General features: G+C 35.6%; 1 protein-coding gene across 4 annotated transcripts in view; it reads right to left on the reverse strand.

The window, feature by feature from the left end:
• The window catches only part of Gnf1 (germ line transcription factor 1), a 397251-nt gene that overhangs the window by 196167 nt on the left and 183511 nt on the right, over nucleotides 1–17573 (reverse strand). For all 4 annotated transcript variants that reach the window (XM_090376044.1, XM_090376043.1, XM_090376042.1 and 1 more), the window contains one exon: nucleotides 9405–9603. In XM_090376044.1, coding sequence (XP_090232170.1) covers nucleotides 9405–9603 — 199 coding nt within the window. The remainder of the gene's footprint in view (nucleotides 1–9404; nucleotides 9604–17573) is intronic.

Genomic DNA, 17573 nt, shown 5'->3' on the forward strand with positions numbered 1-17573 from the left:
CAGGCTTTATTGCTAGGCCCATTGTTGTTTTCTACCTTTATTAATGATATTGATGAAGGTATATCAGACTTGATGTCTAAATCTGCAGATGACAAAAAAGGTTGGCTGGGTGGTTAATCACAGTAATCAAGTTATGTTACTGCAACAAGTTCTAGAAAAAATTAAACGGATGGGCTGAGAGCTGGTAGTTGACACTGAAACATTGACAAATGCAAGGCATACAGGTAGCAGTAATCCCAGACTAATACACCAAATGTGTGGTACTACAATTAAGATAATGGAAAATGAAAAAGACCTGAGGATAATTGTGCAGTCAGGCTGCAAGACAGCTCACAAGGTATTGTCAATGACATACAGGAATACTGCTAGCAGGGATAAGGATGTGATTATTCCACCATACAAGGCAATGGCTAGGCTGCACCTTGAGTACGGCATACAGGTCTGGAGGCTTCATTTTAGGAATGATGTAGATATTCTGGAATGGGTGCAGAAAAGTGCAATGTGGTGAGAGGAACAAAAGTGTGCTCTAAGAAAGGCTTCAGTTCTGCAAATTGTAATGTTTAGAAACTAGGCCCTTGCAAAGAGATGTGATTGTGGTGTTTGAGGATTTGAATGGATTGAGCAAGCTCAATGCTGATGGCATTTTTTCTCTTGCTCAAACTTTCATTCTGTTGCATAAATTGGTAATGCGAATGAATTTAAAGAATTAGACAAACTACTGGAGATGGAAAGGTGATGTGGAAAAGTTATTTATTTATCTTCTTTTTTTTTTTTTTTTTGGCCAATGCTCTATAAGTTTGTTTTTTTTTAAATCATTTGCCACTACTAATACTAATCATATATTAATTACATGAAGCTGAAATTAAAAGTTAGATCAACAAAGTTTAGATTTGATTCTGGATTAAATTCAGGGAACGAGTACTTTTTGTTATGGTCACTACTTACTGTTACAAATAACAGAAAACCACAGATTTAATCTATGTGATCTAAATAACCAGTTATCTAAATAACTGTTTTTTCAGTATATATAGCTTTGAGGGCTATATATACTGCAAAAGTTTTATAATCTTGTTACTGCTGGTGTATAATAACAGTAATGCAGATAAGATTGTTCTAAAAAATGTCATAATACAAAGTGCGTTCAAGTTATAAAATCTCCAAATTTACTTCTCACAAAATAATTTAAGTGCATGTGTGTGACTGCTTTTAGTCTAACTGAATATTAGTACTGAATGTTTTCAGAAGATGGCAGCACAATTCAGTATGTCACTTTGATAACAACACCCTAAACAGTATACTATATTTATAATACTTAAAACGATGTCTTTCACCCATCAAGAAGACACACACACACAAAAAGACAATCGTGTCAAGCAATGCTCACACAATATACTGCAGCGAATGGATCTTTTCATCAATTGTCACGATGGATGATGCACGGGTTCCACTCTTCAATCCAGAAACTAAATGTCAGTCTGTCCAATGGAAACACACTAATTTGTCACTGGCCAATAAAGTTCCACATTGCTACAAGTGCAGAGAAAATGATAGCTGCTGTTTTCTGGGATATTGATGAAGTAATACTTACACATTGTGCACCCAAGTGCATTACAGTAACAGTAAACTTATACAAAGAAGTTCTGAAGAAAAAGTTCTTCCCAGCGTTTCAAAAAAATATCTACACAGACTGAATCACATTCATTTCCATCAGGACAATCATTCACACCATCGTTCTGAATGATTTGATGTTAAAACTAAGTTTTAACCATTCAGATTTTAGAATTTTGCAAATATAATGGTGAATTAGCAATGAGAGTAAGTATACATTTCAGATATGTCATCAAAAATCAAATCAAACCTTAACTGGTCTATTTTTTAAAAAAATTTTTAAAGAAAACAACACCAAGGTTATACCACATTCTCCATACTCGCCTAACCTTTCACCTAGCGACTTCTGACTGTTCCCAGCAATGAAGGATGCTCTTCATGGCAGAATATTTCCAAGCTGAAAAGCAGCTGCTTCTGCCATTTACTAGTTGGCCGAATGTACAACGAAAGAAAGCTCTGCTGTGGCCTTTAACCTGGAAGAACAGGTGTGAAAAATGTGTGCATCTTCTAGGAGACCATGTTGAAAAGTAAGGCAAGTGCCACCTCTGTACCTTGTGTAATTCAAGAGAAATAAATTTGGAGACCTTGTAAGTTGAAAGCATATCTTATTAGTCATAATTCATTTCAAGGTTCAATCTTCTGGTTCAAAGGTGGTAGTACAGTTAACTCCTCAGCCTTTGAGCAATCTCTAGGATCTCCTTAGTGGTGGGAGTGGGGGTTGGGATAGATGGTGAGCTGCATCCTTGTTGTTGAAGCGGTTGCTGCCAAAATGTTTAAATCTGTTTTAATTTAGGCTAAGAGTATTTTTAAAAACGTTAACATGGCTGTTTTCAATACACATGCCCTTTTGCAATTAATACTGTTAATAGTAATAATAACACCAAACAGAAGAAAAGGAAACAAGCTTACCCAGTATCAACAACAACGACAAAAAAAAAAAGAAAAAAAAAAAAAGAGTTTAACCTGGTATCTGGTATTAGATCAAGAAATTTAATATGACAGGCAAGTGGTATAAGTTGGGATTATATTTCTGGTTCTGGGTGCCACTACTTATGTTTTCTGCAAAAACAAATCACAATGAAATAAATGAAATTTACAAATTTGATGTTAAAACGAAGTTTTAACCATTCAGATTTTAGAATTTTGCAAATATAATGGTGAATTAGCAATGAGAGTAAGTATACATTCCAGAAATTTCATCAAAAATCAAATCAAACTTTAACTGGTCTTATCTTTTAATTTTAGCTATATACATGCAATTAATATAAAATATAGTAATTTAACTCTATTCCTATTTATTTGCTGTCTTTGCAGTCACTGACGAAGTGGAAGTAAAGTACTGTGAAATGTCTGATTGGAAATAAACATTTTAGGCATTCAGTTCATGTGTATGTTTAAATGATTTATTCCTTCTTTCAGTTTAATACAAAGAAGGAATAAATCATTTAAACATACACATGAACTGAATGCCTAAAATGTTTATTTCCAATGTTTCTCAACTCTGTTTCTCAACCTTTTAGTTGTTGCAGCACACTTTTCAAGACACTAAAATTTTGTGGCATGCTACAATCACCATTATACTCGAATATAATACTATATAATATCAGTGTAAAAACACCATAGACAACTCTTAAAGGGAAAACTACAAAAGTAGTGTAAAGGGCATCATTTCAACTATATCTCATAATGTGCTCATCCTTCACAACGAGTTATCATGTTGCAAACATGACAACCCAGTTGTGAAGATTCCTCCCACAATATGAGAGATGCCAAAAGGTGTACATGATAATGTTTAAGTAAGACTAAATGCAACTGGGCATAATATTTTTAAGAGTTATAATTATCTATATAATATCGGTGTAAAAACACCATAGACAACTCTTAAAGGGAAAAACTACGAAAATAGTGTAAAGGGCATCATTTCAACTTTATCTCATATAGCAATAACAGGGTGCCTGCCCACCCACTGACGAAAGGCCAAAAGGCCAACAAAGCCTTGATATGTTGCCGTCTGGGTGATGGCGCCCACTGAGAATAAGTAACAATAGCCTTTTCTATTAGTGAAGCGTTACGTATTCGAGGTAGTGCAATACATGGTAACTCGATGTGAAAGACAGGCACAATGAGAAACAGTTGAAATGATGCCCTTACACTATTTTCATAGTTTTTTCCCTTTAAGAGTTGTCTATGGTGTTTTCACACCAATATTATAAGGATAATTATAACTCTTAAAAATATTATGCCCAGTTGCATTTAGCCTTACTTAACCATACATATTACATATCCACATATATTATATATTTATAATATATACAGTATACATAATACATATCTATCTATATATATAGTCGGATCTCTTTTAAACGAACTTCCATATAGCGAAATTTTCTATGTAGCAAACTTTTTTGATCCCCCCCTCCGGTCATTACATCGAAAATAGTTTCTGTATAACAAAGAAAATTTCCATATAACGAACTGATTTCGATAGACCTGGGTATGCATTGTTCGCACCACTGGCCTTTAGGCAATAAATCTGATTATGTAGAAAGCACAAATTAAGAGCTAAAAGGATTAAGCATTAATCCCTTTAGCTTTTAACAGCTACAGGGTTTAATTCCACGAATTAAGAGCTAAAACATTTTAAAATTTAATGGTGCTGTAAAACCCTGCAGGAGGAAATTGGCCAAACATGGCATGGGATAGAAAAAGATGTTTGAAAAAAGTTTGGGAGAGGCCTTTACCCAGCAGTCGGTCAGCAATGGCTAAAAAGAAGTAAAACCTATACAACTTATATATTACTATGCTGGGAAGTCCCACTGGTCAGCTATCCACAGCCATTGGCAAAGATTAAGGCATATTTCTGATGTGGGAATTGGCTCTGGTCAACCTATTTCCTACCGTAAGCATCCTATTAGAGAATTAGGAGAGAGTGATTTTCCTTTATCTGGGAAATTCATCTGTTGTTTCGAAGAAATGAGTCATCCACACTTTCACTAAATTTCATCTGTTGTGTTAACTACAGGTGGTCCCTAATTTCAGCTTTGTTTCAACTGCTGTGCAAGTAACCTTACAGTGTCTAAGAGAAAATCTTTGAGTGTAGCGTGAAAAAGTGGAAGTGCTTAATAGTGAAGATTGCGCCATTAAAGAAAAAAAAAAAAGAAATTGCTTTAAAATTTGATGTCCCTGCCAGTAGCGTGTCAACCAATCAGAAAAACCCCATTTCGATTCTCAAACTGTTTGAGGAAACAGGACCCAGTTGAAAGCGTGCAAAACTATGCCTTTGGGAAGATGTAGATGAAGCAGTTTTTAAGTGGATAAAGTTGATTCGAGACTAAAACATGCCAAGCCAATATCAGGGCTATCAATAAAAGAAAAGGCTATGGAGTATGCATCTTTTCTAGGGCATAAAACATTCCAAGCAAGTTCTGGTTAGCTGGACAAATTTAAAGAGCATCATGGCTTGCTCGAAAAAGCTATTTCTGATGAAAGTGGAGTTGCAATCAAAGAAGACTATACCCATTGGAAAGAAACAGTTTTGAAAAAAATTATGGAGGACTATGAGTCCAAAGACATTTAACTTTAAATAAACGTCTATTTTTTAAATGTTTGCCAAACAAGACACTGACTTTTAAAGGTGATAAATGTTTAGGTGGTAAAAATAGTAAGGAAACACTCTTGGTTGCAAATATGGCTGGTAATAAAAAACTGAAGTTAAGTAGTCATTTGTTTTTATGAATGCATTAATAAATTGTTGTTAGAAAATTTATTCATTCCTACTTCTTTCCCATCTTTTACTATATTTCTGAATTCACAGTATTTTTTATTGTTGAAAAGGTCATATTTGTTCATAACGAAATTTATGTATAACGAATTTTTTTCAAGGGAACAATCGATTTCATTATATAGAGGTCTGACTGTATATATACACATATAATCACAAACTGGGAGTTATTTCTGTTGGGACTTATGTAGCTTCTGACTTACGTTATGTTAGACAGAATACGAGAAGCGGTGAAAGGATTGGCACCAATGAAGTCAACTATAATAACCAAGGCTATGAAACACATATCAGTTTTGACAGTACAATAACATTGTGTTTTTTCTTCCTTTTATGTTTTCTTTTTTTATGTGCCACTTCGGCTACTTCACCACTGTCCCCAGATAATGTAATTGAACTAATTAAAAATGTATAACTATTTTTCTTCGTTCTTCTGAGGATATTGTGGTCTTTGTAATTTTGGCATATCGGGGATATAGTAGCAATATTATATTAGTCATTCTCGAGTTCGTAAAACTCAACTTATGTAAGAAGACCTGCAACGTACTCTTACTTATGTCAGGGACTTAGTGTATTTTTGTATTAACCGGGAAATCGATTATCTGGGAAATTTTTTTTACCATCTATCCCGGAAAATAGAGTCTACTGAATATAAAAAAAAATATATACAGTGGATTTCCAGTTTATTTGGGCCACTGGTTAATCGGGGCAGCCATTTATTTGGGGAAAATCTTAATAAACAGAAACCAATCGAGAAAATAGCCAGGGTTTACTTCGCTTAATTGGGACAGCATGCCATTTAATTGGGGCAGGAGACCGCAGCACTGGAGATTACCATACGATTGTCTCCGACAGTACCACGTGGTTCAGTCAAAATTCTGGAGGTCACAACCATAAAACAATAAAAACAATTAGCAGTCACCTGTTTATTGGGCTTTTCTGTTAGCGAATTCTATCAAAAATGGACAGTAAACTCGATCTTACTGAATTTGAGATAATACCGACAGCTGAAATTCTGTGGGTTATTATGGTGAAATGTGTTTACACTTCCATGAAATCTCCAATCATATAAACAAATTAATTTTCAGAATCTTCTCTTCATTCCTATTTTTAAAGCTTTGTAACTCGTTACTCCATTCTCACTTGCGTGTATCGTGTTACTTGCCATTCTCACTTGCGTGTATCGTGTTACTTGCAATTTGTGTGTGCCGTGTTCTTTGTTATTGATTGCTTATCTTTTTACTGTTTTAAATTTTAACCCCCACCCACAAATGTCAGTGAACAGAAATGTCAACTAGCTAGTATGTACATATTACAGTATGTATTTATTATTCCGATTGTCACATATATTCTTCCGATTTTCACTTATCATTTAATTTTTTAATTGGTAAGGTAATAAAGAGTAAATTGGTGATAATATATCTTTACTTTTATAGCCTGTGGATAATATTCCCCCTATTTTCTCTAATTAGAATCGCTGGTTAATAAAATTAAAATTCAATTCACAAACGTGATTGCAATGACCGGTGCGTACTACACATCTTATAGTGAATGGTACTTTACTATAGTGAGTTTGTCGTAACGTGATTTGATTGTACAGTGAACTGTAAGGGGGGGGGGGGGTACATTGTATTTTTAACTATTTACGTGAAACTTCGGATAATTGGGGCAGCCGCTTAATCGGGCCAAAATGCACTAGTCCCGATGTGACCCAAATAACCGGAATGGACTGTATATACATTATAATCAGTGAGACGGTTGGGTTTGATGGAGGCACACAGTTTTTTAATATGAGGATTTATTGTGGATAGGCTTCCTCTCAGCTCCTCTTCTACTGACTTTAATCTCTTTCTTTTATTGTTTAATCTCGTTTAAAGCAGAAAACCCTGTTTCACACAAGTGGGAAGCTGAAAACTGCAATAAAATTCTAATTGCCTTTTCCTAAATTCGTGGAAATTCATTTTGAATTTTGATCCAAAATTTGCTAATATTAGTGTTATTAAAGTGAATTTCCAGCAACTGGTCACTACGGATCTCAACCAATTCTTCTTCCTCTTGCAAATTAAGTTCTAATGTTGGAAGGTTTCTTGTTGCAAATGGGCCTTTTACCCACAAATATTTTTTGGTATCAAGGGATGGGAAGTAATGCTCAATTTTTGTCTTTAACAGCTCTAATGTTTTGCTTATTACATTAATTATTTTAGTATAATTCGTTTTGCAGTCAAGGGAAACATTTCTAAATTTTTTTTCATTTACATAATTTTTCCATATACTCAACTGTTCTTTAAAGGCAAGCAACTTGTCAGTAAAAGTGAGTAAAATTTTCCTCTGAGTCTTGCATACTGATAAATTTATTTAGCTGCACGAATAAATCTGCCAGAAAAGCTAATTTAGGCACTAAATTTCATCACTTAAATAATCACAAATTCCTGATTGCTCCAGTGAAAAAAATGAGCATGTCCTCATGCAACTCATCCACACACTTAAGTACATTTCCTTTTGATAGCCACCAAACCTTAGTACGCATTCTTAAAGAAAAATGATCAGACTCCAGTTCCTCACATAATTTTCCGAAAATACGTAATATTTGTGGTCTAGGTTTTAATATAATTGACCATTTTAACTGCTTGATCAAAGTTTTTAAATCGGGTACAACTGTCTTTGCTACTAGAACTTCAATGTGTATAAAACAGTGTATTATTATAATATTTGAATTGTGCTGTTTTACTAAGTTTACAAATCCTTTTAGTGCTCCTGTGATCGTGGGAGCACCGTCAGTACAAATGAAAACACTCGACTTCCACAAAGCAATAACCACATTTTGTAAATAATTATTCATTACTTCGAAAATACCTTGGCCGGTTATCCTTTCAGTGAGTTCTTTACAACAACAACAAAAAAAAAACTAATAATTGTGTCGTTTTCGCCAAATCCTGACAAATGCTATTAATTGGGCTTTCCTGCTAATATCTGCAGAATTATCTACTTGCAATTAAAACAGTCGCCCAAAATTATTAATATGTTGAACGACTTTTTCTTCAATATCATCGGACATTTCTTTTATACACCTGCTAATTGTGCTGTTCGAAAGTGGTACTGTCATTATTTTTTTCCCAGCTTACACTCCCAAAATACTTTAATGATTACCCGACATGCTGGTAAAATCAGACTTTCAGCAATCAAGTGGGATTTTTTTTTGGTCACAGTTCAGCTACTAAATAGCTGGCTTCTTGCACTTTATGAGATATTTTAGCCATATTATAAATTTCTGTACCCTGCTTTTTAGTAGAGGCCTGCAGTCTTTTAAAATACTCCATAGTTTTGGACGATAAATTCTTGTGTTTTGTAGAAAAATGAAGCTGCAATTTGCCTGGCACCATTGATTCATTCGACAATATTAAACCACATATAAAGGTTGAGGACAATCTTGGGTACTAGTATGAGAAAATCCCATCGTTATCATATTTACATGTTTTCTTTTTTGATGTTGGTGGTTGCTCATTTTTGTTTTTGTTATTATCAAGTTGCCTCTTCTGATTTTCTTTCACTAAATATTTATCCACTGCTAATAATTTCTAAAAAAAATGTGTTACTTCTAGAAACTAATACAGTTAATTGAAAATAACTGTTCTATATGAATTAACTGAATAAGACGTTTTAGAGATAAAAACACAAAAAAATTTCTTACTATGCTGCTTACAAGTTGCACTTATACAACTGCAAAATACACTGCAGGGAGTCTGGGAGAGATTCTCAAGTGATAAGAATGACCGAATAAAGATGAACAATTCTAGTACTAGGAATTAAAAGGTGAAAAAAAGTGAACAGATCAACTACTAGAAATGAAACGTGATGTCACATTGACCACCGGAAGGGGCTCGGATCGGCACAGGGTAAATAAACAATTTTTTTTTAAATTCATTTTTATTAAAAAACTTGGATTTATTAATTTTTTTTTATTTGCATTTTCTGTAGCACACAGGTTGAGAAACACTGGTTTAACAAATAAAATACTTACCAGGAGGAGGAGGTTTCTTCCCACCTGAATGTCTTTTATGCCACATTAATAACCACTGCATTAATTTTTTTGCATTGCTTTTTTCTCCTTGCTGTCCTATTAACTGTTTAATGGTAGTTGGTTTATATTTATCAACCCACATTTGGAAGACTGGAGCATCACTAGTTTTGGCTGCTTTCATAACTACATTTTCCTCTACCTAAGTATGCAAAGTTTAAGTATGCTGAGTAAAGTCTGTAATACTGGAAACGTTCAAATGAAAAATTAAATGAATAAGGGGTCAATGCTAAATTTTATCAAAAAAACCTGGAGGATATACAGCTAAGATAAGGTAAATTCACGACTTCACTTAATTAAAAGAAATAAAAGCAGCATAATTTGTATATTCTATATGTATTTGTGTCAAAGTTTAACATGCAAAATTATCCACCTTACGATGTCATTTGTTTCCAATGGAATGAGAAGGAGCCTGGAAAGTGGGGTGCTGGGGATTTTAAGGACTGCTGGGAGTCATCGTGGAACAAGTAAATACATCGGTTGTGTTAGATAACTAACAGTTAGAATAGGTGCACGTATACATGCATGCACACCAATGCTAGGAGTAAAGTATATAAATTTGATGAATTTGAGGTGCTGGTCAAAACATCAAAGGCAGATACTGTTGGGATATCACAGACATGGTGTCACAGAGATAAGAAATACAGAACTGGAATTTGGGGAGTACAAAAAAGATATAAAAGGAGGAGGGATCAGGCTGTTAGTTAAGGAACACACAAAATCTAAGGAAGTGCATCTAGTTGACATGGGTGGACAGAGCAGTTTTGAGAGTAGAAGTGTGTTATAGGCCTAATGACTCTGATGAGTACAACAGCTGTACAGAGAAATAGTGGGCCAGTAAATCAAATTGTCTTATAATGGGGGATTTTAACTTCCCAGATATAGACTGGAACTTGTGGGTTGGCCACACACAACACTAGCAAGACTTTTGTGGATTTATTGGATGATTGTTTTCTAAAGCAGCATGTTCGAGAGGCAACCAGAGGGAGTAATACTCTTGATCTGATTATCAGCAGTGATTATTCATGCATTAAGAAGCTGCAGATAAAGGAACCACTAGTTGGCAGTGATCACAGTGTACTAATGTGAGATTTACTCAAAGATGTAACTACTATCAGGGATAAAGGGAAGGGTTTTTGCTTTTGTAAAGGTGACTACAGTTGTCTCAGACAGTTTTTAAATTCTATACAGTGGGACCAACTGATGATGTTATCAACAGCAAATTCCAAATGGGAAGCATTCAAGGAATTAATCTTGGAAGCTACTAAGTTTTTTATACCAACTGGATGCTGTTGTTATTGTTGGAGTGGGGTTTAATGGCCAAATTGCACCTGTTACTTTGGTTTAGAAGTGACTGGATACATTATAGGAAATAGGTCTAAAAGTGACTATAAATGTTGATCATTTTCAGGTAAGTAAAATGTTCTAAGAAACTGCTACAATCTCCAAGTATATGGGTTAGTTGCAGAGGTTTTTGTAAGTTAAACAGTGATTTGAAAAATGAAATTCTAGCTGAATGGTAATGTGCACACTCAATTAAATTCCTAATGCATGTAGGATCACTGATAACCAAATCAAGAGTTTTGCTTCCTTTTGTTGCCTAACCTGTTGCTGTAGAAAACAATCATCCAAAAAATCTACAAAAGTCTTGCTAGTATGTGAGTGACCAACCCACAAATTCCAGTCAACATCTGGAAAGTTAAAACCCTTTATTATAAGACATTCTGCTTTACTGGCCCACTATTTCTCTGTATAGCTATTTGGTATACTAATCACAGTTATTAGGCCTAAAACACACCAAATTGACTCGAGATTGCACTGGTCACCCTTACTGATTTGATGCACTGCCTTAGATTTAATATACTTCTTAACTAAGAGCACAACCCCACCATCCCTCCTGTCCTGCCTGTATACATTGTACTCTCCATATTCAAATTCAGCATCCCATATTTATGAGTGACACCATGTCCCTGCTATCTCTGCATTTGATGACTTAATCAGTACTAAAAAAACATCAAATTTATTTACAATGCTCCTAGTAAGAGTGTACGTGCTGGTATTTTTATAGCGGCCTTGTCTCCAGACACTGCAATTTGTAGAACTGAAGCTTTTCTAGGTAAGAGCACCCTTTTGTTCCCTTCACCAATCTGGTTGCTCTTCTCTGCACCTGTTTTGGAAGTTCTACATAATTTTGAAGTGAGACTTTCAGATGTGTATATAATACTCAAAATGCAGCCTAACCATGGCCTTGTGTAAGGGGATAATCAACTCCTTATCCCTGTTAGCAAAGTTTCTGACCATTACTGACAAAAAGCCCATATCACAAGAAAAAAAAAAAAAAAACCACCATTCCCATTTCATCCATCCATTCACTCCAAATGTTTGTCTAGTTCTGCCTTGAACTTAATCTGAGCAAGAGGAAGAATCCCATTAGCAGTGAGCTTACTCAATCCATTGAAGGCCTTATACACCTCAATTAGATCACCTCGCAGGTGATCTAATTGAGGTGTATTCTCTAGTCTCCAGAAGCAGCAATTTGCAAAACTTAAGCCTTTCTCAGTAACATCAACCCATTGTTCTGCTCACCAATCTCGTTGCCCTTCTCTGTACTCGTTCCAGCAGCTCTACATCTTTCCTAAAATGAGGCCTCCAGACCTGTATACAGTACTCAAGGTGATTGTCTCCTTGTATAAGGCAATAGCCTGACACCATGTGTCAGGCTATTGCCTTATGCAAGGAGACAATCACTCCCTTATCCCTGAAAGCAAAATTCCTGTATACTATTGACAAGACACCATGAGCTATTCTTGCAGCCTTTTTGCACTGCTCAGAAAACTTTATATCTGACTGCACAATTACCCCTAGGTCCTTTTCATTCTACATATACCCATATGCAGTACTTTACATTTGTCAATGTTAAACTTCAGTTGCCACCTCAGCCCATCTGCTCAGCTTTTCCAGATCCTGTTGCAGTAGCATACTATCATTACTGTCATTAACAATCCTGCCAACCTTCGTATTGTCTGCAAACTTAGACATTAACCCTGATATACCTTCATCAAGGTATATCAGGGTTAATGTCTATCAGAGTGTAATATCAGGGTCAGGCACGGAAATTGAACTTGGCCTGTTATAACGTACGATCACTCATCGGTGAAGACAGGATATTAGAGCTGGAAAAGGAATTAGAAAATGTGAATTGGAATATCATCGGTTTGGCTGAAACAAGAAGAAGAAATGAATCACTTATAAGTTTATCAAGTGGAAATCTGCTGTACACCAATGGAAACAGTGAAAGGAGTGAAGGTGGAGTTGGGTTTCTGGTCCATAAAGATTTTAAAAACAACATTTTGGAATTCAAAAGTACATCACCAAGGGTGTCAAGACTAATATTCAAGATTTCTAAGAGGTACAAGCTAAAGATTATAATGATTTATGCACCAACATCGAACCATGATGATGAAGAGGTTGAAGAAATGTACACTGAAATTGAGAGTCTTCTAGATGAGCAGAAAACCCACTACAGTATTATTATGGGGGACTTCAATGCTAAGGTTGGAAAAAGGCAAAACAGCGCAGAAAGAGGAATTATAGGAAATTTTGGAATTGGTGAAAGAAATAAAAGAGGTGAAAGACTTGTGGAATTTGCAGAATCTCAAGAACTGTCAGTAATGAACACTTTTTTCAAGAAAAGGGTGAACAGAAAGTGGACATGGAAGAGTCCAAATGGATTAACAACTAATGAAATCGACTTCATCCTCACTAACAGAAGATATATTGTGAATGATGTTACCGTCCTGAATAACGTAAATGTTGGAAGTGATCACAGAATGGTAAGATGTACACTTGATATAGATGTAGGAAAGGAAAGGAAAAAACTGACTCGAGTAAATAATACAAAGGTCTTTGAAATAACAGAGGAGGAGAAAAAGCAGTATGTACTGGAACTTAAGAACAAGTTTGAGCTTCTGCAGACTGCTCAGCACCAAGATATCGACGAGGAATATTACAGCTTTCTGAAAGTGATAAAGCCCAAGAAACCTATAGGGAAACAGAAATCCAAAGAAGAAAAAATTAGTAAAGAAACACTTGTCATGATGAACCAAAGACGACAAATGAAGAGCAAGAAAAACACTGACAGGGAGAAAATTGAGTATACTGAGTTATGCAAAGCCATTAGAAAGAGACTCAGAGAGGACATAATAAGATTTAACACAAGAAAAGTAGAACAAGCATTAAGGGAAAACAAAGGATTTAAATCAGCAGCCATGAGCAGTAATACAGAAAGACAAATGATACTGAAACTGAAGAATAGCGATGGTGTACTTATAAACAGCAGAGAAGGCATAATTCAAATAGCAGAAGACTACAATAGAGAATTATACAAGGAGCGAGGGAATAATACCAGCAGTGGGGAAGATGGATTGCAAAGTAGCAACACATACGACATACCCGATATTCTTCCTGATGAGGTAGAACATGCATTGAAGAAAATGAAGAATCGGAAAACCCCGGGGGAAGATGAAGTTACTGTAGAGTTGTTAAAATTGGGAAGAAGAGACATAACACAAAAACTGGCAAGGCTCCTCACAAAGTGCATTAGAAAAGGTGTGGTGCCTAAGCAGTGGAATAATGCAATCATAGTTTTGCTGCATAAGAAAGGAGATAAATCAGAAATCGGAAATTATAGACCAATTAGCTTGCTATCCCACATGTACAAGTTGTTCACAAGGGTCATTACTAACAGATTACAAAGAATACTTGATGAGAATCAACCGAAAGAGCAAGCTGGCTTTAGGACAGGATTCTCAACTATGGATCACCTTCACGTAATATCACAGCTAATGGAGAAAGCAAATGAATACAAAACACCATTATGCCTGGCATTTGTGGATTATGAAAAGGCATTTGACTCCATACAGCATAAGGCAATGTTTCGGGCACTGGAAAGACAAGGCATAGATACTCCATATATTATGATTTTGAAGAAAATATATGAGAGTGCTACATCCTTTATTAGACTAGACAAAGACAGTAGCAAATTTAAAATCGAGAAAGGAGTTCGACAAGGAGACACAATATCTCCGAAGCTGTTTACTGCTGCCCTTGAGGAAGCTTTCAGAAGATTAGACTGGTCGCAGAAAGGAGTCAATGTGAACGGAGAGTACCTAAAGCATTTACGATTTGCAGATGACATTGTGGTCATAAGCCACGATCCCAAAGAATTAGAGGAAAATCTTAATCAGTTATGCACAGTTAGTAAGGATTTTGGACTAAAGATGAATATGGCTAAAACAAGAATGCCACAGAAAGGGAAATAATGATTGAAGGAGCAGTAATTGAAAAGGTGGAGTCATATACTTATCTGGGACAAGTTATTAGCTGTAATAATGATAAATGGCTGGAAGTCAAGAGAAGAATAAATTTTGGATGGATAGCATTCAGGAAATATAGTCACATACTGAAGAGCAATATCCCAGTTTGTCTGAAACGTAAAATAATGAATCAATGTATACTCCCCACCATGACTTATGGAAGTGAAACTTGGGCACTCACCAAAAGAATGGAAGAGAAGCTAAGAACTACACAGCGAAGAATGGAACGAATTATATTGGGAATCAGACTGTTAGATAAGAAGAGAAACACATGGATTAGGCAGCAAACTCAAGTAAAGGACATTCTTATCAAAACTAAAGAACTAAAATGGTCTTGGGCAGGACACATAGCTCGAAGACATGATGACAGATGGACTAAGAAAATAACAGAATGGTACCCAAGAGGAGCTAGAAGAAAACCTGGAAGACAAAGGCGGAGATGGATAGATGAAATTCATGAGGTTTTGAGTAGTAAATGGATGGCCAGTGCTCAAAACAGAAGGAACTGGAGAGTTGCTGGAGAGGCCTTCATCCTGCAGTGGATTGAAAATGGCTGATGATGATGATGACCTTCATCAATATCATTGATAAATATAGAACAACAATGGGCCCAACACTGAACCCTGGGGAAATCCAATAATAACATTAGTCCATGAAGAGTCCATTGATAACCACTCTCTGCCTTCTCCCACTCAACCATTCTTTTATCCATTGTAACAACTTGCCCTTAATGCCATACTGCTCCAATTTGTATAATAGTCTTCCATGTGCCACAGTATCAAAAACAAATTTCTTGTAGTCAAAAGTAGTTCTGACTACAAGAAACTTTGGTAATTCACTTCATAGGAACAGAGTTTGTTTTTTCACCTGGCTAATAATCCCCTCACATTTAGAATCACTAGGATGAATTGTTAAAATGACAAGCATTATTTGAGAAAAATTGTTATATTTCAAGTTTCCTTCAGCACTTGTCAGTACCAAGGACCACTCCATATCAACCCAACCAAGGACTACTCTATATCAACTGTCTTATTTCATAAGTTTCTGGTAGGTTTCCACCCTAAAATTGCCAGAACTGATCCTGAAAAACAGCCACTGCTCCACCTATTTCATTATCTTCAATAATACACTGGAGGGGATTGCTCCAGAACCTCTTTTTTGTTTTTTCCTTGCAAAAATAGCACTTGACACTATTATCTTCACTCTGATTGTCGTTTGTTGTTTGTTATTTTGTTTTTAGGAGCATTTTCAACTAAGGCCATATTGCTCCATGGATATGCGATGGTCATTCCCTGACCTTTCCGCATCCTCCGTATTTGGTGGTGACGGGCTCGAACCCTGGTCTAATCAAGAAGCATGTGATACGCACTGCTGCTCCTTCCCACCTGGCTACGGAGGCACCTCTTCACTCTGAAATGTAATGTCTATTTTTACATTTATTTATATGCACTGCACACTGTTCCTATGCTATTTGTTTGCAAATGTCTAATTGCATCACGTTTTCCACCACTGACCGGACTGGAAAAAAAAAAAAAAAAAAAAACAGAAATGAATGCATGTCTTCTTAAACACTACACTGTATTTCTATGGCATCTTAGTGAAGGACATTATTAAATCAAATTATAATTGCATGTGATAAAAAAAAAATAATTTTACATTTGATAAAAAAATGCAACTTATACTCAGTGATATCATCATTTTGTGCATTCCACATATTTTTTGCAACACAGACTAGCACACTTGAATTTTATTCATTAATAAGAGATGAAAAACAAAATAAACTCAAATTCAGAGAATTATTTTAAAATTTAATGATAAAGCTGTAGTTTCACTTGTTTTTTTTTTTTTTTTTTTTTGCAAAAAAAAACCAAAAAAACTATGCTTTGAGCAGGAGAAGAGCAGAAAAAACAGAATATCCATTGTAAATCCAGAGGTGGCAACATTATTATGGGAACGTTCTGACTGCTTTAAAATTGCATCCTTATTTGCTATTCGTTAATTGATTTTATTACCACAACTTGCACAGTGCTGAAACTTTCAATAAAGTTTATGTATATCTTCTCTGAAAATAAAATGGAAACTGAAACACTCTAAAAAAAAATTTTGATAACAATGGCCACTGTACCAATTCACAACTGTAATTCCATTTTATGTCACACTTACATTGTTAAAGTGATTCGGTGAGAGGGGGGAGCACATGTGAATGTCTTGTAAATTGATGTAATGAATGAGCAGCTGATGTGCTCCCTGCCAACTCTCACTTGGATTTCGCTCGAGCAGAAATGGTAACTTACGAGGGGATATCAAAAAGTTCGTAACCTTACCTAGAAATAATAGCCCTAGAAAGGTGAAACTTCATAGGAACTTTAATCCTTTTCTATGTACTCTCCATGTATAGTAACACATTTCTCCCGTCTATGGATCAGTTGTTTAATGCCTTGATCATAGAAGTCCATACTTTTTGCCTGAAACCACGATTCCACTTCATTGATGACTTCCTGAGATGAATCAAAGCCACTGCTTTGACATGTCTTTTAGTCTCCGGATCATACTGGTATACTCAGCATTGGTCATTTGTCATCAACTGATCAAAAAAGTTCTCAACATCTGCATTACACAAATCCAACAGTTGGTGAGAACACTGCATTCGACATTGCTTCTGCAAAGGCGTCAGCAATCTCGGAACCCATCGTGTGGAGACCTTAGACATGCAGATGGTCATGTAAAATACTGTGGC

Source organism: Mastigoproctus giganteus, chromosome 6 (genome assembly GCF_048544385.1).
Source record: "Mastigoproctus giganteus isolate SK-2022 chromosome 6, ASM4854438v1, whole genome shotgun sequence".
Classification (NCBI taxonomy): domain Eukaryota; kingdom Metazoa; phylum Arthropoda; class Arachnida; order Uropygi; family Thelyphonidae; genus Mastigoproctus; species Mastigoproctus giganteus.